This window comes from Monodelphis domestica, chromosome 1 (genome assembly GCF_027887165.1).
Source record: "Monodelphis domestica isolate mMonDom1 chromosome 1, mMonDom1.pri, whole genome shotgun sequence".
Taxonomy (NCBI): domain Eukaryota; kingdom Metazoa; phylum Chordata; class Mammalia; order Didelphimorphia; family Didelphidae; genus Monodelphis; species Monodelphis domestica.
Genome location: NC_077227.1, coordinates 168792791 through 168816263, shown reverse-complemented (window position 1 = coordinate 168816263; position 23473 = coordinate 168792791). Strand labels below are relative to the sequence as shown.

Genomic DNA, 23473 nt, shown 5'->3' with positions numbered 1-23473 from the left:
AAGTGGTATGATTAGACAGTAGTCCACCTGAAGATACCAGTAGTGTCACAGTAGCCAAAAAAGGAGAATTCACTAGTAGCAGAGGATAAAGTGTCTCAAACAAATGAGGAGATAGTCTTGTTACCCCGTGGCCTGGTAAGACCATTAGATTTATATAGATTCTTGTTTTTACATCATGGTGACCCATTTGAGAAAAGATGTTGGCTGAATGATTAAAGTGGGCTAAGATAAGAGCCATCAGATACAAAGATCAGCTGAAGGAATGATGTTTAGCCCAGACCAGAAGTTCTCCAAGTGCATTGCTCAGGTGCTTGGGAGTCCCTAAGACCCTTTCAGGTGGGGTCTGCAAGGTCAAAACTGTTCTCATAATAATAATAAGATATTATTTGTTAAAAATACTCTTCTCTTTTCTAGCTATATTTCTGTATAGGGGCAGATTTCCTTAATATACTTCAACCAAAGAAACATATCATAACAAATTGAATGCAGAAGCAGATACAAAAGCCTAAATGTCTTCTATTAAAAGCTAGACATTATAAAGAGATTTGCAAAAAAAGTATACAATGCTGAACTCACTAAATTTTTGAAGTATAATTTTTTACTCAAACTCATTTTTGTTTTGTCATAAGATGATTTTATTTAAAAGAATTAATATTTTCTTTTTTCAGTTTTAATTTTTAATGTGGCAAATCAATAGAACCTACCAAAACAATTTTTTGGAGTACTCAAAAATTTTTTAAGAGTGAAAAGGGATTTTCACTAGATTTTAAAATTGTAAAGAAGTCTTAAGACTAGTAACTGTTGACCTAATCTAGAGAAGATTAGGGGAAACACAATATATTTTCAGGTTTTTAAAAGGGCTGGCACATAAAAAAAGGAATAAGCCTTGTTCTTCTTGGCCCCAGAAAGCAGATATAGAAACAATTGGGAGAAGCTGTAGAAAGGTACATTTAGGCTGGATTTAAAGGGAACTTTCACAACAATTAGAGCTGTCCAAAAATGAAATCGGTTGCCTCAAGAGGCAATGGATTCTCATGTATTAAATATTCTTATTCAACTATGGGTTGAAGGAGATGGCCTCTGAGGGCCCTTTTAACTTGATGATTCTGTAATTAATTTGCTTCCTCACACCCACCCTTTTATTATAAATGGATCTACAATCTTGGAAACTTAAAGAAATTTGGCATTTTACTTTATTTTGAGAAGCAAGGAAAAATTTGAGAACAGAAGGAATCAGCAACATTATAATTAAACCAGGAAAGACTTTTTTTCTTTTTTTCATTTAGTGCCCTCTGTGTGTCAAACAGATATAGAAAGCACTCATTTTCCTCAGGGGAAAAAAAAAACGCTTTTAAAAGGAAATAACCCCTCCCCTCCCATCTCAGTGAATTAATTTTTGCTACATACCTTAGTCAAATCTTTTTCATTTTCTGAGCTATCACTATCAGTAGTTTCTCTCCCTTCTGTTCCTCCAATTTTGTTCTCTTTATAGATTTATAAATAATAATTTTCTTGGATTAAAGCAAGCTTCTGGATTCTTTTCCTGCATTTGTACCTTGATTTCATATTAGTATCTCCAAACACAGACCAGTTTATTTTTTTAAAATATTTTATTTTTCCACTATTACATGTAAAAATATTTTTTAAAGTTTTGAGTTCCAAATTCCCTCCTACCCTTTCTCTTCCCTGAGATGATAAGCAATCTGATATAGATTTTTATATGTATAATAATGTAAAATATTCTTCCATATTAGTAATTTTATGGAAGAGATTTCAAATGAAAGAAAGAAAGAAAATTTTATATATATATATATATATATATATATATATATATATATATATATATATAAAATGTTTCAGCCTTCATTCAGATTCCATCAGTTCTTTCTAAGAGGACAAACTGAATTTTCCTTCATAAATCTCTGGATTGTCTTGAATCACTGCATTGCTGAGAATAACTAAGTCATTCATATCCCCTCAAAAAATAGTGTTGTCACTGTGTACAATGTTCTTCTGTTTCTGCTCACTTCATTTTGCATCAGTTTGTGTAAGTCTTTACAGATTTTTCTGAAATCATCCTGCTTGTTACTTCTTGTAGCACAGTAATATTCCATAATTATCATATAATAACTTATTTAGCTATTTCGCAATTATTGGACAACCCCACAATTTCCAATTATTTACTGCCACAAAAAAAGAGCTGCAATGAATATTTTTGTACAAACAGATCTCCCCTCCCCCTTTTTAAAAATCTCTTTGGGATACAGACCTACTAATGTATTGATGGATCAAAGGATATGTACGGTTTTAAAGTCACTTGAGAACAGTTCCAAATTACTCTCCAGAAAGATTGGATCAAATTGCAAGTCCACCAACAGTGTATTATCCGACATCCTGTCCAACATTCATCATTTTCCTTTTCTGTCATATTGACCAACCTGATAGGTGGGAAGTGGTGCCTCAGAGTTGTTTTCATTTGCATTTCTCTAATCAAGTATGATTTCGAGCGTTTTTTTTCATGGGTCAATTTCTTTCTTGAGCTGCAAAAGGAGTAATCTGAAGCAGGCATGATACAGGAGTAGTTAGAATATTATCTTGGAAAGACCCAGTCATTGTGTTAAAAGAGAAATAAAGACATAAGTCCCTATTCAATTTTAGTGTGTTGAAAGTAATAGATATAACCTAATCATGTACCAAATTCTTTATACTAATGAGTACTTTATGATCTTGGCTTTTTTTGGTTGTGGCAGAAAGAACCATATCCACATCCAGAGAAAGATCTGTGGGAGTAGAAACACAGAAGAAAAACAACTGCTTGATCACATGGGCCAAGGGGGATATGATTGGGGATGTAGACTCTAAATGAACATCCTAATGCAAAAACTAACAACATGAAAATAGGTTTTGATCAAGGACACGTGTAATACCCAATAAAATTGTGCATCAGCTATAGGAAAGGTAGGGGGAGGGGAGGGAGGGAGGGAAATAATATGATTCTTGTAACCAAGGAATAATGTTCTAAATTGGCTCAATAAAAAATAATAATAAACTTAAAAAAAATAAAAAAGCATAACATTTTTTAAAAAGATATAGGGTGAAAAGAGCAATGGAGATGGAGCTTAATTCCACAAGCATTTATTATGTACCTGCTCCGTGCCAGTTACTATGCTACTTATAAGAATACAAAAGACAAAGTGCTTACAATCTTTTGAGGGAAGCATTATGCACAAATAAAAATATACATAAAAATGAATACCTAGTAATTTTGAGAGTGACTGATAAGAGGAGAATCAAGGAAGTTCTGCTATAGGACATGGCACTTGAGTTCAACTTTGAAAGGAGCAAGGTACTCCAAGAGCTAGAAGGACACGGAGACAAAAGATGAAATAATTGTGTTCTGAGAATAGCAAGAAGGCCACTTTCATTGGGTCTCAAAGCACACGAGGAGATACCTGGCTTTGAATCCTGCTTTTGACTATGAGCATCATTTTAACCTCCTTCCATAAGCCTCAGTTTCCTTGTCTGTAAAATGAGAACAGTAAATAATAACCTACCTGATAAGATTATTTTAAGCCTCAAATAATATATGGTGTAGATATTTTTAAGTTTAAAAGAATCTTTGGTCCACTGTCATGATTACTTTTCTAGTCACCTAAAACTCAAGCTTTCATAACATATTTGATTTCTTCCATATGCCATCATTTGCCAAGGTTTGTTGATTCTAACTCCAACATAACATATTCCTCTCTAACCTGCCATCCTTAGTATACATTGCCATTAGAGTAGTTCACATAAATCACAACTGCAGTCTTGTTGTTTTCTACTTGAAAATCTTCAAGGAGTTTCCACTACCTGCCAAATAAAGTCCAGATGCTTTCTTCATTTTTACAAAACATTCTCTATTCTACTACTAACTATCCTTTCTAGCAATATCTTTTATTCTTCTTCTTCAAACACCTCATCCAATCTAGAAAGCAGGATTATACTCCATTCTCTAAAACAAATCCTACTGTTTTCTCTTTGATTTTGTATACCCATTCCCTATGCCAACAGCTATAACTTTTAGTGGTTTTTTATTCCTAGAGCAAATGATACAAAGCATGACTTCAGTTTAGTTGTGTTAACTGGCCAAGACCCTGAGATACCAAGAGGCCCAGGAGGAAGGGCCAAAGGAAGGAAGAAAGGGAGGGGAGAACTAGGGAGAAGGAAGAGGATAGGACTGGGCAAGAGTTAACCTGGATCCCTGACTCTGAATGATTCTTGTTTTAAATAATTATTCTTACTAACTAGATGCTAAATTCATTTGTTTATATACTGTTGGACTGAAAGTGCAATTAATGTTCCTCTAAATTTTAGTGTCCAAGATGCAAAATACTAATCTCTGCATATGCCTTTAGTGTATTTCCCTATCTACCTCCAGCTGTGAAATCCTAGTCTTTCTTCACATTAAAATACCACTTCTTCCAAGAAGCTTTCACTGAACCAGTCTAGCTAAAAAGTGTTCCTTTCCTCTTCTAAACTCATTCAGAACACTACATTTTGGATCTATCTTATTCTATTTATGTTGTCTTTGTCATATACAATATCGTAAGCACCTTGAGAGCAGTCATCCGATCTTCTTTTTCTTTGTGTCTCTGTCCACTTTTGTTATTGTTCATTGTTTTTCAATAATGTCTCCCTCTCATGATCCTATTTGGGTTTTCCTTGGGAGAGATGGTGGAATAGTATGCTATTTCCTTCTCTAGCTCGTGTGACAGATGAGGAAACTGAGGCAAATAGGGTTAAGTGACTTGCACAAGGTCACACACTAGTAAGTATTTGAGGCTGGATTTGAATTTGGGAAGATGAGTCTTCTTTACTCCTGGTCCCACACACTATCCATCTCATCTATACCCCATGCCATAGTATCTCCACATAATAGTTACTTCAAAACATTTTAAATAGAATAGAATTTGATTTAGGAGAATAGATTTAGATAGTAATAGGCCAATGACTTCCATACTTTTTAGATGGTATTTAGAATTGACACCATCTTCCCTTCTGAAAGTTATGTAGAAAATGTTTTTTTGTTTGTTCATGTAAATTAAAAACAACTTTTCTTGTGAATTTGGAATTTTGTAATACCTCTTGAGGCAATTTGAAGTGCCCTAGGGTATTATACAAGTTTGGGGATCATTGCTCCTTATAATAGAGACAATAAAGATCATTCGACAATGTCTAATGATACTAGCTTTTTAATGTACATATTAAACAAAAGCAGTAAAAACACTGAATTCTGAGGGTCTCCACAGCTGAGTGTTTTCTAAGTAGAAAAGTGACCAACAACCATCTGGGGTTGTTAGAAAAGAATGACTAAAGTCATTAAAGGGTTGTATTGGCTACTTTAGAAAAATTATTAGAGAACTCATTGAAATCCTCTATCCCCTAAAGAAGAGATACGAAAATCAAACTCCCTTTGCAGATGTAAAAGACAGCAGCAATGGTTATGGAACATTTTATATGCTGTTAAACTTAGTCAATGTGTTGGTCAACTTTATTAAACTGCTATTTTTCTACTTTTCCATATTTTTGTTACAAGGCATAGCTCACGCTGTCAGGATAGGGTGAAGAGGTGGGATATACAGGAATGTCAGTGATATCAGAATAAAAGGTGATAAAAATTTAAATCTTATGTTCCAGAATTATTCCTATTAATAGAAAAAAAACATACTATATAAAAGTGAGATTTGTGGTAAGCAAAAGGAAGGATATTCATAGTAAGGTAAATGGTAGTTTCTAGTATTGGCCAGAAGTGTCAGAAGAGATTGATATATCCCTTTACATACAATGGCCATTTAATCTAATAGTCTTGGATTTGCCAGTTACTTTGATGAGGATAGGATTTTGTTTGGCACACATCCATCTGTGAATAAATAAGTTCAACCACCTGACCTTGCTTCTCTACCTCCTAAAATCTCTTATTCCTGATGATGTGGTAATATACCAACATGTAATTCAAACAAGGGTCCCAGATGTCCCATATCAACTGATTGCTCCATCTACAGCATAACACAGTAGAAAAAGCCCTGGATTTGGAGTCCAGAAAAGTCTAGATTCATATTCTACTTGTGATATTTTATTCAAACAATGTGTTAAGCATTTGCTTATGTGTCTGGAACTGTTGTAGCAGGGACTGAAGATATAAAGGGGGGAAGGGGGTTGGGAAACCGTCACCACCCTCAAAGAACTTACATTCTATTATGTGACCATAGACAAAAGAATTTAACCTAGCTGAGCCTCCCTCTGTTCAGAAGGGATCAAATAAGATATTATATGTAGAGCTATTTGTAAACTGTAAAACCCTATGTAAATATCAAATATTATTAGAATAGTTGAAACAAAAACTATTTCTGCTAATACTGAACAGTATTATGGCTCAGAGGAGGCTTTTATCTGTAGCTTTTCTGGTCATTTTCTGTGAGCCATTATAAAGCCTTTGATCTATATTCAGGTCAAAATCCAGAAGATACAGTATTCAGTGAATTAATCCTGTTGTCTGTAAGTGATGTGATTATATAACTTCAGTGTTAATGTCATTATTTTACCTTCTTTCCACACAGCCATCCTTTTCAAGGGAAAGTCACATCAAGAATGAGTTTTGAAGAGGTTGCCAACTTTTAGGGTTCATTTGAATCTTCAGTTAATAGTTCTTATGATCCCCTTGATTTTCACAAGTCAAAAATAGGGATTGTTTAAGGGTACAAGAAGAATTCTCATCAAATGAAGAAGTGTATTGTGAGATACGGAGGAGAATTCTGTAAATGCTGTTTATTTGTGTCTGTGTTAGAAGCATTCTGCAACAATTGGCTCCTGATGTTTTCCTGACATAATTTGATCAAGGTTTTTAGTTTTGCAAAATGGGAATAAAGGCAAGGATTGCTCAGGAGTTTTATTCCTAGGATTGACTCAGTTTCTTAATTTCATTCCAAATTAGGCAGACTGTTAATAATCCTTAGCAGTTGGGCTAACTAGAAATTTGCAATTACTACCTTATAGGAGGAGAAAATTTCCTTTGTTTCATTGGTGCTTATTGTATGTCTTGAAAAGTCATTAATTGTACATGTATAATATCTAATTTGGGAAGAACTACAATTATATGTGCTGTCTGTAGAAGGTCAGAGTTGTACCTTGAGACATAACTTTGAAAAAAAACTGGCTCTGGCTCCCATGAGGGGCCTAGTATTTTCCCCCATGTTTATACTAATTGAATGTATTTTAAACAGAAGTTTAAAGTGTTTACCATCCTGGGTTGTTTGAGGTTGTTGGGTTTTTTTTTTAAAGAACTTTTATTATCTCTGTTTTTTATTTAATATATAATCTAACAATACCAACCTAGAAATTTATTTTCAAAAGTCATTTGGCTCTAAAAATTCTATTTTGGACTACAGAATTCACTATAGCCCTACCCTAATTTCCTGATGCCACTGTTTATTCCAACATTCCATCCCCTACTTCTGCTATTCCCCATAGCAATAGACTAAGAGAACACAAGTGTTTGCCTAAAGCAAATACATTCTTAGCTCCCTCATAAATACAATTCCCGTGGAAAAAAAGCAAACTAAAAGGGAAACAAGAGGAGGATTTTTTTAGGCCTGTTTCTGATCTCTGTCAAGATCACTGCCTAAATTTCATTAAGCCCACCTTCATTTCTTTCATACCTAGGTATGTGGGCCAATATTTATTTTCATGACAACCTCTTTAGTAACATTTTTTGTATTTATATTGTGCTTTTATGTTTAAACTTAAAGTGTTTGTAATCATAATTTTTTTTAGCATTTACAGGAGTTTCATTATTTTACACTTAAAATATCATTTGCATAGGGATAGCCAGGTGGCTTAATGGATTGAAAGCCAGGCCTAGAGATGGGAGGTCCTGGGTTCAAGTTCAGACACTTCCTAGCTGTGTGACTTTGGACAAGGCATTTAACCCTCATTGCCAACCTTTTACCACTACTTATTCCTTTGAACCAATACACCATATTGATTCTAAGATGGAAGGTAAAGATTTGAAAATTATGCAATTTACCTAACTAAAAAGAATAAGGAGAATTAGGTAGGATCTTAGTATCAGACAAATATCCAAATACACTGATAAATACTTATTTGAACCAATTGAACATAAACAATTCAAATGAATCGGTTATGGTAATTTTGCAGTTAAATTTAGTCATACACTTAGAGGTATGTACATGTCTGAATTTAGGGCTAATTCCAGTCTTCCCCTGAAATTCTGTGATTAAAATAATCCAGATGGTTTGAGGATCTGGTCCAGTCCCTGTCTGATCAGTTGACAAAGCCTTTGAGGTTTGTGATTGGTCTCTAGTTTGAACCTTAAAATCAGACATCAAAGTCTTCTCAAAGCAACAAGAAAATCCTCTGTCATTTGACTAAAAATATTGTTTCTCAGCATAGGCTTTTTGGACTTCACTTGCACATTTGTTGTGCTTATGCAGTTATTTTGACATGAGATTTGGTGTCATGGTGAATTCTGTTATTAGCCAAAATTCTACTTGGGGGAACTGGCATTAGATCCAAGAATAAAACTGTAGAACTATAGAGTTCATCAAAACTTTCTAGATCATGCTCATGATTGCCCAAGTTTTTCTTTTTATAAGCCTAAGAGACTATGTAAATTGAAGCAGAAATTAACAGTGAGCACAGGTTCCATTTCGTTTTTCACTAAGGAAAATGTGAATATGATCTTTACCTCTTGAAAGTTCCATCATTTAAAAAAAATCTTCTTTTGAGCCCAATGGGTACTTAATAAATGCTCAATAAATACCAAACAATTAAAAAGAACTAAATAACTTGAGAGAGAGAATATATGAGTATCAATGGCTTTGCACTGACATTTTTAACTCCCTTTCGTGCTTGCTAATAAATAAGCCATTACCAAAAACATTCCCTTTTTTCTGTTTAAAAGAAGCAGTAACTTTTATTTTATCATTTATTCATTTTCCTCTCCTAAGTATAAAGTTAACTTTAATTTATCTGCACTGTTATAAGATACTGTTTGTGCTTCACTCAACTAATTTGGACTGCAACAAACACATTTCCCTGAAGTTAGGTGATGGCAATTAGACAGCAGGGAACCCTGCCTCAAAGAAAAGAAGTAAAGGTTTATTTTTTTAATGCTATCAAGAGTGAGGACATTGTTCTAATTTACCTGAATAGTACACCTGGTAGTGCTTCATTGAACCCATTAGCTGGATCATATGGATGTCTCAAAGACATGTCTCTTCTCTCTCCTCCTCCTTTCCTTTTCGCCTTCCATATCTCTAGAAAAATGTAAGCTACTTGAAGTTAGGAGTGATCTCGTTTTTGCCTTTGTAGGTCCATTGCCTAGCACAATGCTAAAAATAGTCTTTTAACATAGATGCTGGTCAAATAAAACTGTATGATCAAGACCGTTTCTCTGTCAAAGGTACTCAAAAACCTCTATGTGCCCTCCAAGGGAAACAAGAGTGGTGCTTCAACCACCAGTATTACACAATGTTTCATATAGTATAAGCATCCTGAATGGTATTGGCCAAACATTTTTCAAAGTAAGAAAAACAGTTTCCATTAGGAATTCTAAAGACCCCCATGAGATGGGGGCCATTGAAATCCTTTCCCTTTTAAATGAGCAGCAGCTTGCTCATTTAACTTCCACAGATTGATTACAAAAGCTAGGAAAGTACATCTGATGTCTCACATGAACTACTTTCTTTGACTTTGAAGTACCATGTTCCTACATGTAATACGATGAATGCTCTTTTCCTTCTACCTTAGGAACCATGGGAAAGTCATTGGACCTTAGTTTCCTAATATGTAAAATTTGAGGTGGAGGGAGGTGTTACCAAGTCAAAATTTCATGAGTTTATGCTTTTAATGAGAATTTCTGATTCATGCCTAAATGACTTTTCTTTAAGTGGCACAATTCCCTGGAAATGGGTGACTCAGTTGCCCTCCCAAGACTTTTAAAGCATTTAACTTCTTAAAACACTACAGAAGCTCATCAGCATCACATCGCTAGATCTCCTCATAGTCCAATTACCTGGTCTCTACTACTTGAGCAGACATAGTTTGATTAGAAGACTTTTTAGTGTGTACTTATCATCTTTTATTTCATACAATTTAGGGCATATGTCCTCCAGATTAAGTAAAAAAAACTATAGGATTAATTTGGAATTGGCATTGTTTTTGTATATCCTTTTTTAAATTGTTTTTCTATATTCTAAACATTCTTGCCAGTTTAATCATTATAGATGCCTTTGTTATAACCCACATTGCATTCTGTCCTTTTATTTGTCATCTAAATTCTTCACTGAAAATCATGAAAAGTCAAATCAAAGACCTAACTTTTCTTTTACAGAATAGTGTAAGACCCAAAGTCCATCAAGTTGGGATGGATATAGGGAGAATTACATCATCACTTCACCACATTTCCCTCCTAGTCTCTTGGGGCACCCTGAAATCATAGGACTCTATTTATGGGCGGTGCTATTCAAACATTAAAATTGACAATGTCTAGATTATTTTATTTCCTAATAAAGCCCATAAAATAGTTATTAAACAAAACTTAAAAGAAGTAATGCTGGTAAAAATCAGCAGTAGTTTTTTAAAACTCAGTCTAAACCAGGTTTAGGTTGTTTCTTATTTGGGCTAAGTATTGCATAAATTTTAAAGCAGATATAATTTATATTATATTTATATCAGTATATTTATATAATTTATATCATTATACAACATATTACAAAGAAGGTTTTATTATTGGCACTGGAATGACTTGGAAAATTTTGCTCTCCATTTAAAACTAAGAATTATGTATTCTGGATTCTTTATTCTTTCTCTGACATTTATTTTGGATCAAAGAGTTGTTTCTTGTAGATAATTGCAATGACTCTACAATATTAGTGGAGTAAGATATTAATTGGCATGTCCTTAGATTAAATATGAATAATACAAGGAAAATCATTGGATAATCATAGATTTAGAGCTTAGAAAGAACAGAAAAGTGATCTAATTTAAACCCCTCATTTAAATTGAGGAAACTGAGACCAAGGACAATAACTTCATTTGGCCAAAGTTACACAGGTAGTAAGAGAACTTTCTACTAATATAAATTGTAGAGATAAAAACAAAATAGTCAAATCTTTCTAAAAATACCCACTCATATTTTAACATGACAATTTCTCAGTCTTTGGGATACATGTATGTGTATAAATAAAAGTTTAAAAAGTAAAAAAAATTAATACCATCAAAGTTGGCAGAGACATATGTGGACAATAGCTCTCACCTAGCTGGACCAATTGGCTGCACAAATAATCTCATTTTATGGACTAATGAAAGGTGACTATGTAATTTGGAAAAACAATTCATTATCTAGAATTAATTTTTTTGTTTCTTAAAATAGAAAAAAGTAGAAATGAGGGATCAAGGCACTTGATTTTATTTTTTAGTGTTACTAGTGTTCCAGTATCATGAGAGAAATATCCTAAAAGTTTTATGAGAAAGAAAGATAACCAGAAAAAAAAAAACAGCAGGCCCAACTCAAGAGCAAGAGATAACTATTGAGCAGTACATGTTGTCAGGAGACCTAAAGGAAGGCATCTGACATTTTCAGGTAGATCCTCTGCAAAACAAACAAAAATTTTCAAAGCAATTTGACATTGTATAGATAATATTAATGGGATTCATCAACTTACTTCAGAGATCCATTGAAATACTGAAGTTTACTTTTATTAGGTATTCTTATTTTGTTTTACACCTCAGAAATGTTTTCAAAATAAATTTTTTCTTGGTTTTCATTGTAGGGTGGTCCCTACATTTTAGCTGGAAATTTTAGAAAACCCACTTTTTTTAGACTGGGTCCTAAGCAAGTATAAGATCTGCATGATTTTTGCCAATGACATGCTGCTAAAATGAGCTGCTGGCTCTTTGTTACTTGATCAGTACAAATGTGAGACAGGATGTTTTGGTTGGCTCTCAGAGTGTAATTATCCAGAGGTAGTCAGTATAAAAAATTGCTATGACTAGCAAGAATTTTACTGAAACACAAACATAATATGGACCCCAGAAATAACTTCATGTATAAGTTATTCAGCACTTCAGATTGCTGGGGTTTTTTTCATAGCCGTAGGCTAAGATGCAGATGTTAGTTCTGGTTTCTCTTTAAATATAAATTTTAAATGGAATTAGAATTGGCCAACATTTTAGTGCTGCCACATTTCTTGTGAAGTAGAGGTCTGGTGCTTTCTAAGTTATAAAGAAAACAAGTTGCCCAGGCCTGGAAAGGAAATAAAATTAAAAAGATAGAATGACACTGCCCCTAGTAGACAAAGGCAGATATACAAAGATATATATTTGTGTGTACACACACATACATGCACGCATGCATACACACACAGTTTTCCATTGGGAAGCCTAACTTGATCCCTCACTTTGAATAATGAAAGATTGTCATTTGCTCTTGACAGATGATTGAAATGACAGCCTTGTTTACTGAAGAATTTTCCTGAGTTGTCTAACCAGTCAACAATACAGAGAAACCACTGCTGAGCAACAGTAAAAAGGCCAGAAAAACTAGGGTATCGTGGCCTGTACTTTCTACTCCAATATCCAAAGCTTTTCAGATGCCGATTTCTTGAACAAAGTAAAATCTCTATGAAATTTTTTTGGGTGGGGAGGAAGGAAGCCCTCACCTTAGAAGCATGTGCGCGCGTGCGCAGACACACACGTAAACACACACACACACACACACACACACACACACACACACACAGAGCATTCAGTAGGCTTATGATTATAGAGCCATCTGCAGGAAAATTACCAGGTTGCAAGCCAGTTGATAGTTCTCCTGCTGTATGTTATTTCAAGTGTTAGATGAGGAGTGACAAAATGTAGTTCACACGGGGAAAGAAATAGAGAGTAGAGAGATGCAGGAATTAGGCAGCAGGGGGACCTCTTATCCCCCCTTTAATTTTTCAAAGAAAACTGCTTTGTCATGGTGAGTTTATGATGAAAGGAAAGGTGCAATTTGCTTCAGGTTTTGCATATTTTCAGTAATTATAGCTATGCCTCTCTTGAATTGATGTCTAATGATTCCCTCTTAGAAGCTTTCTATGGTGTGTCAGTTCTGTTCATGTTGGTGTCAGATGGGCCCTATTTATTTACTTCGGAAAGCAGTTTGCTTTCTCTGCTGGAAGGTATGGTTGTTTTATAGGCATATCCTTATTATAGCCATATGGTTGTCAAAGGAGAATTAAATAAATGTTCTTTTGCCCATATAAATGTAGTTTTGTGTAGATTGCTTCCACTTGCTATGCCCAGAGAGGTGTTTCTTTAGAGTTAACCATTAAATAGGGTGCTAACTAAACTCTTTTGTCAACATTTCTAAATCTATAAGTTGTGTTTGAAAGCTTTCTTAAGTAGAAGAGGATTTCCTATAATATTTTATAAACCAGAGGCGGAACTGGTGATCTGGGTCATGAATATATTTAGTAAATGGTTTGATTTCTATCTCTACCTAACTCTCTTTTCCTCTTGTTTTATTCCATAATCTTCTCTCTCCCATTTTTTTCTCTAAGTCAGTGACTGATGTGTGACTTTCAGTAATTAACCCAACTGGTAATCCTTCTTTTCTTTTCACTAGAAATATCATTCACACACAGAGGAGGAGAGAGTCAGAGGGAAAGATCTACCACATCAGTGTTTCTTCCAAATAGAAGTCTAATCCTTGATTTCTTGACCTTGGGATTTTGCTTGGGTATAGATCGCTAAAATTTAGTACAATTAGTTAGCAGTTTCTTTGCAGATATACTCACATCCACAATCATAGTAACTTAAGAAGTTTTACAACTCAAATACCATTTTGTTAATTAAAAAGTTAACTTTTCACCAAAGAATTGGGATACCCATCTCAACTTTCATTATGATCTACTCTCAGTTTTGTTCTAAATAGGATTTTAATAAGATTTGTTTTACTGTGTTTTTATCATTACCATTTAATTCAAAATGGCTCTATGATGTCACCATGGTGGTACTCCCTCCAATAGTGCTAATGACAACCCATCTACAGTTTCTCCTTCTGTTCAACTCTTGTCTATGTTCTTTTACAAGTCCTCTAAAGCACTTGGTGATGCACTCAGTGAACTACAGAACTTTATCTAGCCCTTCTGACATTGTATGGATTCCAGTGTAGCCTATGAGATGCCCATCACTTATCCATTTCTCCCTTGTAACCATCCTACATCCTGTCTGGTTCATACATTTCTCTGTTGATATCCATTATATCTTAGCCATTGCAGTTCTTTGTTGGTCATAAGGCTCAGCCTAATTATATCCACCATGTTCTCTTTAGTACTCTTTGGGTAAGCTACATAATCAATTCTTTTCCAGGTTTTAAAAGCAAAGCATTAAAAAATATATGCAATAAACAAAGCCTTTATAACCTCGATATGACTAACTGATGCTGGTTCAATATAGATTAAAATATTTAAAGATGTCATATCAAAAGTTAAACGAAACTTAAATTTTTATGTGAAATCATTAACTAGTTTAAGCTATCTAAAACTGAAAATCTGAGAGACTATTATATATGCAAATATTTCAAGAATCTAAGATTGGGTCTATGTGAATACTTCCTTCATTGCTACAGATCTTAACCTCTTCTGTACTACTTAGTAGATAGCCTGTGAGAGGATGCTATAGGTGAGACTCTGCAGCCAAGCAGGCAGCATCTCAGAACTTAGCCTGTATAAATGACTATTATCTAAGGATTGGCCCAGCTATCACCAATCATATTTTCAAAGACTTTTCAACTTGGTGGAACTTACCAGAATTTGAAATTCACCTAGTAGACAGTTATCTAAAGCTAAGAATCCTCCAATGCCATGATGTGGTATTTAGGTAGCCAAACAGCATAATGGATAGAACATTAGACCTGAATTCAAAAAGACTTGAGTTCAAATGCAACCATAGATACTTAATAACTGGGTAACCTTGGGCAAGTCATTTAATGATTCCTTAGTTTTAAAAAGGGAGATAATAAAAGCTTCTACTTCCCAAAGTGGTATGAAGGTCAAATGAGCTACTTTTTGTAAAACTCTTAGCATAGTGGCTGACACATAGTAAACACTATATAAATGCTAGCTTATTATTGTTTTTATCATTATCAGGCTATACCTTTAGTATTAAGACTCAGCTCTCTATTTTATTTTGAATTTATAATTTTGTATCCAGTAGACTTTTAAGCTTCTCAAGGACAGGTACTATTTTAACCCTCCTTATATTCTCTGTACCTGGCACATAATAATTGTTGTTTCAACTAATTTTTGCACAGACTAAATACCTATCTATTGTTTTCACCTTAGATTAGAACTTTTTTTTCTTTTAGGTTCCAAATAATATGTGTAAGCTTTGTAAATACTATTCATAGGAGGAGGAGGATCCTTTGGCTTTTGCTTCTTTTTCACTAAATAAAATAATTCAGCAGTTGTTAATTGAGTTTTATTCTTTAATGGAAACTGGGGAGTTATATGGAATTGGTGATTCTTAAACTCTTAATTATTGTCCTTGTTTATCTCTTATGATTGTTTGCAATTGGACAATTAACTGAATCCAGAAATAAAGTTGGAATTGCTTTCATTAGGAATTTTAGAAGCGAGTCACAGCTTCTCATATAAATAGGAGAGCTCTTTCCAACTCCATTTGTTAGGTCAGAAATCCATAGCTTCTTAAACATCAATAAACCCTATCATTTATTGTTTATTTTAGGAGAGTAAAAGGAATATAACAAAATCAAACTCTAACCATCTCCACCATTTATGGCTTATGCTATATTTCTAATTCTTAATTCAAGTTTATTTGAATTAGCTTTAATTTCTTAAAACCAAATAATTAGTAAGATCCAGGATTATTGAAAGAGCTTTAGACAAGATGCCAGGACAGTTCACATTGAATTTTGACTTTGACTCCACTTCACCTTCCATAAACTCAATTTCCTCACCTATAAAAAAAAGATAATAACATTTTTAATATTTACCACACCAGGTTATTCTATAGCAAGTGCTTTGTAAACTACAAAATAATACACAAATGTGAGTTTTCACATCTGATGACAATTAGCTTCCCCCCACCTAAATTCTTTTCAAATCTGGGATTAAAGTAAATTCAGTGTAGTCTTCTAATTTTGGAGGGAAAGAGGAAGTGTGTCCAGACCTATGATTTTATTTGTGCAGAGGAACTTCCAATAGGAAAATGCCCTCCATTCATTAATAAAAACAAAAGCTAACATTTCTATAGCACTTCAAGTTTTACAAAGTAAAGGTAGCATTTTCTTAGTATTTTTAGGTTTACAACAAGTAACATCTTATTTGTTTTTTCACAACAACCTCATGAAGTGCTATTTTTATCCTCATTTTGCAGATGAAGAATTGAGGTTCTTTGAAGTTTAACTAATTTGTCCCTTGTCACGCTAGCTCATAAGTGTCTAAAACAGGACTTGAATTCAAGTTTTCCTTACTCCAAGTCCACTCATCTATCTCCTGTGTCACCTCACTGCATTAAAGCAGACAAGCAACTCTTTTGCAGCAAAAGTTTAGAAAGTTGCCTGAGGCCTTGGGACTTATGGACCAGACAACTAATATGTGTCAGAAGCAGGATTTGGATATAGTTTGTATTCTCTATACTATATGTCAAAAGTGTCAAACATGATATTAGTTAATATAAAGAAAATGTTAGATAGAATATTATCAATAAATACAATAAATTTTTTTCCATTTTTATCAATAAATTTGTGTCTCTATATGAGCATCATCTCTTTAATACTGAATTAGCTCTATGAGAAGAGAAGAAAATCAAGGTTAAAAGGTAACTAGAAATTATAATTGATCCATGAAAAACCAAATAGTCATCATCTTCTAGCATTCACTTTAATTCTTATAAAGTTTGAAAAGACTAACTCTCCATCTGTGATAAGTTGTCACATGAATTTTCATAGAACAGAACCTTCATAAAATAATAGGCTAAAGCTGTTTTGAAAGTTATGTGGCAATAGATAGTGCATACTGCATCATTTGGAAATGAATAAAGTGGCCAGACTAATCATGATTTTAGAAGACTAATAATGAAACATGGCTCCTGGCCCTTAGGCAAGAGGGAATGTAGGAAAGGTACAGAATGAAATTTACTTTTGCAGACAATGATTTGTTTTCTTTGATTGTATTTATTTGTTATTAGGGCAGATTTTTGTTGGGGATAAGGATGAGTTAGTGGGTTCTGATTAGAGATACCAAAAAAAGAAAGAAAAAGTCATCAGTAAAACATTTTTTTTAATTCACAAGAAAACAAAAGTTCAGAAGACAGAAACAAGCAGGACAGCTTAGTTTATACCTTGTTATTTTTCATATAAATTTCTTTTTAAAAAGAAACATTACATTAACAGAAAGTAATAGTTCCAAATACAATCCTCTTTTTGTTCCTTGTATGTTGAAATGTTTGGTCCAATGATTAAGTCCTTAAAAAAAAATTTTTTTTAAGCAGTGAAAATAGGCTCAACCTAGAGTGGTTATGACAGGAAAACCTGCATTCAAGTCCTGTCTCTGGCATTTACTGTCTGTACCCTTAAGTAAGTTATTTAACCTTTCAATGCCCTAGGCAACTCTCTAACACTAAGTTGAAGAGCAGGTATCTGTTTGCTTCTAGTAGAGGAAATTTCTTCACAAAGAGCTCCCTCTAAGAAATAAATCACAGATCATCCTCTCTTTCTCTCCCCTAAACAAAAAAAAAAGGAGTAGGGGTGAAAAAAAAGGAGACATTTTTTAACCTCTCCTGTAGTTCCTCCCCTGCAAACCCCCCCCCAAAGTGGCAACAACACAAAATAAGGGTCTTTTCAAGTAAAGGACAAAACTCTAAATTAAGTGACTTCATTTTCCCCTGACATTTTCTTTTAAATTTTAGCTTTTCCATTTTACTGATATGTAAAATAGTTGCCATCTCCCTCAACCCCCATGAGGTTGTTCTGATATGCTACCAAATATAAAGGATTTTGAGAGCACTGGTATACTTGGGCAATATGTTATTAGGTCAGAGTTTCACTTTGCATCAGATCTCATAATCTGTTAATATACTTAGAAGAACACATAGGTGATTGTTTCTGACAGTGTAGGATCGTGAGTGGAAACAATTCAGAGTACAAAGTGCATGTCAGTTCAGTGCTCCTGTGCTGACGGCACGTCTGTCTGAAATCAAGTTTAAAAAATTGGCCCTGTCTCCAGCTGACTTGTTTTTGTCAGACTGAGTCACTGGATTAACCCTTGGCATGTCAGAAAGGAAAAAGGGGAGGAAAAAAAAACACAAGGGGGGGGGGGAACTAAACAACTGCATTGACTGGAAGAACACTTGGTCTGTATAGATGATCTATTTTCCCGTAATATGATTCTCTGAAGGAAGGAGAAATTGTAGTGCAGCTGTTGTTAGGATTAAATTAGCATTTTCCCCCCAAAAAAACACTTATAAGAAAGAGCCAAAAAGACTCTTGCTTTAAAATTGTACAACCTAATTTGTAATTTGTGATAAAGCAAATAACTGACTGCCTCAGCCAGTTTTAACTTCTCTTGAGTAAAGACAGACTTCAAAAGGTCATATGACAGTCTGGAGTGGTAAGTGGAAAAACCATGTGCCCAGGAGTATAGTATATTATGAGAAAGGGACATCTCTATGCCTCTTAAAGAAGTCCCTTTTACTTTGAATATATTTATTACTGTTGGGATCCTGATTTTTTAGATAGTCGATATATCTTAAAAATTCATATTTCAGTTTAGACAATAGTTCACTCAATTAATTATCTTCTTTCCCAGAAGTTTAGTTTAGAAATTTATCAACTTACTTTTCCCTATTGGAGTATCGCATATTGTCATTCATTTCCAACAAATTATCTTCCCTAGTAAATTTTATTTAGATATGTAATAGAAAGACATGTGTATTTCTCTTTTTGAGCTGTATTTTGTAAACTGACAAAGAACAAAAAAAGAAGGGTTTTAAGGATTTTAGCTAAATTTAGGAAGTGTACTGCTAAATCTTTTCTCAGCCTTCCCCCAAAATGTATATTTCCCTAAATCAGAATGTAATTGTTTTATAGCAAAGAATTTTATTGAACTTTAATAGATAAGTACTCCTAGTTGTATATTTGGAAAAATCACTTTTGAAAATAACTATGTCATTGCTATCTTTAAAAGATGTTTAATGCTCTGAGTTCAGGCTAGAGAAATAAGTTAAGCCAATTCAATGTATAGACATATACATATATGTTTAATGTATATACACACAGAAAGATATATGTATGTAGGGTCCCTATGTGCCTAAATTATTGCTAAGGAAAGAGATCATCATTAAAATAACTTTTATGGCTTCTTGCCTCTCCCACCTTTGCACCCTTCCACCGAATTCATTTTTCTCCAAAAATAAAAAATATATTTTTTAAGATTGGAATGATTATAAGAATTTTCATTTTTCTAAATAGCACACTAATAGCCAAAACAAATGTTCTGTCATTGCTGAAAGAATATTTTTATAAAAGACTAAATTTTATTTAGCTGGTTTAAGACATGGTATTGTTGATAGTAAATCAAAGCTTCTTACACAGTCCCTTCAAGGATTGAAATGGGTCTTTGTGATCTCTCAGGAGGGAGGAAGTTGCAAACCACTCCGCCGACTGGCATTTTAATAGTCTGATGTACAGTGATGTTCTTTTGCAGCTGCTACTTTGCCTTTTATATATGGGAGAGGAGGGGAGAGAAGGTTGTTGTTGTTCAGATAACATCAGCTTTTAAAATTCTGCATGGCTAGTTGGCCTTACTTGTCTGATTAGATTTTAATGCAATAATTTGATCAGCGTTTCTGATCAAAGTATTCACTGTTCCTTACAGAATGTTTTGTTTAGGGAATTTGCTAGAGTATCTTATGCTTAGAAAGTTTGCAGATCAACAAAGATGCTTTGAAAAAGATACTACCATTTTTTATAGTTTGTCAGTAGAATAGCTTCTCTTCTTCTAATTTCCTTCTCATTAGTAAAATTCACTCTTCTTTATCTTAATTATATGTAATCTTTATAAAATATAATAGAATAATAATAATAATAGCATTTATATAGTACTTAAGGTTTGCAGAACACTTTACAAATAATATTTCATCCTTTTAACAATCCTGGGAGACAGGTGCTATTATTATAGCATAATATTCTCTGTTTTACAGATGGGAAAAGGAGGAGGAAATAAGCCTTTATATAGCACCTACTATGTGCCAAGCCCTGTACTTACTGCTTTTCAGATATTATCTCATTTGATTCTCACAATTACCCTTCAAGGCAGGTGCTGTTATAATTCCCATTTTACAGTTGAGAAAACTGAGGTGGCAATTAAGTAACTTGCCAATGCTGAGTCCCATAGCTGTTAAGTGTTTGAAGATGGATTTGAATTCATCTTCCTAACTGAAGGTCTAACCCTTGGTCCACTGTGCCACCTAGCTGCCTAGGTTTGGCAGTTAACAAAATGATACAAAACAATGAGCATACAAAATCCATATTGGATTATTTAAGGGCAAACTGAATACTTCCAAAAAGAGGTAATTATATGTGTTCCAGATATAGGTATATTCCTAAAACATGTATTTGGTAACAGCTCGTTATGAAAACTCTTTCATTTGTTACAATAAAATTTGTTTCCATGCTATTTATTTTCGTTTCCCTCTTTCTTCCCAAGAAACTTTAGCTTCCTAGGTAGGTAGGTAGGTAGATAGATAGATAGATAGATAGATAGATAGATAGATAGATAGATAGATAGATAGATAGATAGGCAGGCAGGCACATATATGCATATATAAATACATGCATACACATTCCTGAAGAAAGGCAACAAGCTCTTAAAAATACAATTTTTTAAAAACTCAGTTATTTACAAATAAAACTTTATGTGCTTTGTGTGTGTACCTATCAAATATAAGGATTCTTAAACCATATTTAAGAAAAAATAAAACCTTGGTCATTGTTTTTGAATAGTAATGTTATTAGATGTTATAAAATGGATCAAAATCTGTAATTCCTTCTCATTGGGTTTTCAGCAAAAAAAATTCTAATACTTCATAATCTTAGAAGCATTTAATTAATTTATTACATTTCCATTGCAAGCATAAACATAATTTATTAATAAAACTGCATTTATCCATAGTGAGACAGAGTTTTCAGAAACAGTTCTTATTAAATTCTTCCATCATGATTTTTACAGCTTAAAACCAGTTGGTGGCATGTTAAGGATACTTAAGCAGGACAGGATAGAACTTCATCCAGGAAGTGATTATATAGAAGGCTTAACTGTCTAGGTCCTTCTTGTTATACATGATTCAGTGTTTCCAATTCCTGATTGCTTGATCATGTGTTTATCAAAGTTGGAAGCAACTTTAGACCATGCCAGATGGTGGTGTCGCTGGAGGTGCATCAAGCTACGTTTCCACTGCCACAAGTGCTCTAATTTAATTAAAACAAAAAGCAGATTAACTAGCTGAGGAGCTATCCATTTGTTTTCCTTTGTTGTCTGTTTGTTTGGACAAAGTTAATAATTCCTTAGGGTATTAATTGCTATACTCCTCTATCTATTTTCTGTAGTTGGCTTAAGTAAGTAACTGGTATTTTTCTTAGGCATAAAGGTTTGACTTTTTGGCATCCTCTACCAAAGCAGGGATTTGATAGAATTTGAAAGTATAACCCTCCCCCTGTGCTTTGTGAGTTGGTTCAGTCCTACTTTGCATAAGTTCCTTTTGAGTAGATCCATGTGTGGATGCATAGTACTGAAGACTTGCTCTGTTTGACCGGGTGGATGTATGTCTTGGAGAGAAGCAGGGTATTTTAACTGCAGACAGTAACGTTTTTTAGAATCAACATGTATTGTGCATATCCTGTGCCTGGAATGGGCAGCAATTCTTTGATGTATTACTACAATGGGAAAACGGTGAGCGTCTTTTTCTTTGTCCATAGAGTTTTCAACAAGCTGACTTAGTTGAAAATACAGTAGATTAAGTCATTTACCAGAATCTGAGCTCAATTTGGGGGTTGTTTGGGGTTTTTTAAATCATTTTTGCCAAGAGTATACTTAGATTGCTTATAATATTTACATTTCGGTAGCTTTGTTCTGAAAAGGGTGTCTTGCTCAGAGTAGCTTAAAATATTTGTGGATTTTATTTAATTTTAAAAATCTCTTAGACCATAAACTTAAATTAATGGGTTATGTAACGTTTTAAAAGTGCTTTTTTTTTTTAAGTTCTCTTTGTTAGCTCTAAGTTTGTAAATACATATATCTTCTGGATTTTTAAATATTATGCGTTTAGAATTGTTGGTTGCTTTTTGTATTGGGAAGGAAAAGATGAAAGTCATTTTGGATATTTATAAAAATAACAAGTATGAATCTCTGGGAATGATTAGGGAAGCAGTCAGCCGGTGAGGGTCGTATTTCCTGTTTGGAGTTTGAGGTTCAGAGCCTGACTTTGCTGTGATACCATCTGCTTCCAATCAAATCAGCATTTTGACCCTGCACAGATTCATAAAGTAAATCACAATTTGGGGGAGAGGGGATGTATTTCTTAAAGACACACTTTAGACTGAATTATTTAAATCTACTTTTTTGTTTATAATATTGCTCAATAGAAATTTTTTTATTGATGTTCTTAGTATTTCTTTGCATTTGCAATGACACCGAAACCATGTAAAGTTTTGTTGGTTTTAAGAAAGAATGGTGATTGTTTGGTAAATCAGGAGTTTTTGAAGGGAAAATGACAAAAATATTGTAAAAATTATTATAGAGTGAGGAGTAGGAGTCTTGCCAGAATGTTAGATGTTTAATATTTTTCTCAGTGTCATCATTAAAATGTCTTGTTGAAGTGAGCATTTTGCATTCTAATATATCTTAAAGTTACCAAGAAATTGTAAATAACAATATTTTGAATAGCTGTTCAGGTTGTGTGGGGCCTGGGTCTTTAAATCATAAATCAGTTATGAGATGAATTTGTCACTTTTCCCTAAAAATTTCTCAAATAGCATATAGCTGAAAGGAGAGGGAGTAGAGAGAACAAGTCTGTGTACTGATCTCTTTCACTGGTATCTATGTTAATAAGGCTTTGAATTTTACATACATTTGTTTGCAAACTTTTTGCTGAGCTTCCTTTGATAGATAGTATTCAAACTGAATATCCTTAGACTCTTAAAAAGTGTGTATGTTCAAGCTGCACAGATAAGCCCAGTAAGGGTGGAGAAGACTGGGGTTGGGGGGGAGGGAAGGAGGAGGGTAATATAAGTGAAATGACTTGATCTCTATTTCATTTCCTTGCCAGCTGTCTTTCAAAATGTGAAATGATTTCTCTTTTATGTCTGATCCTAAGTGAAAACAGTCTGTTTGAAGATTTTATGTGA

At 33.8% G+C, this 23473-nt stretch overlaps 1 protein-coding gene across 9 annotated transcripts in view; it reads left to right on the top strand.

Moving 5' to 3' along the window:
• TCF12 (transcription factor 12) overlaps positions 1-23473 on the top strand; it is a 411875-nt gene that overhangs the window by 334447 nt on the left and 53955 nt on the right. For 2 of the 9 annotated variants that reach the window (XM_007479689.3, XM_016431575.2), the window contains exon 1: positions 21484-22019. The exons of the other annotated variants lie outside the window; for them this stretch is intronic. In XM_007479689.3, the coding sequence (XP_007479751.1) occupies positions 21951-22019 (69 nt within the window). In that variant the 5' untranslated portion in view covers positions 21484-21950. Of the gene's footprint in view, positions 1-21483; positions 22020-23473 lie in introns of those variants that run through there. 9 annotated transcript variants of the gene reach the window in all.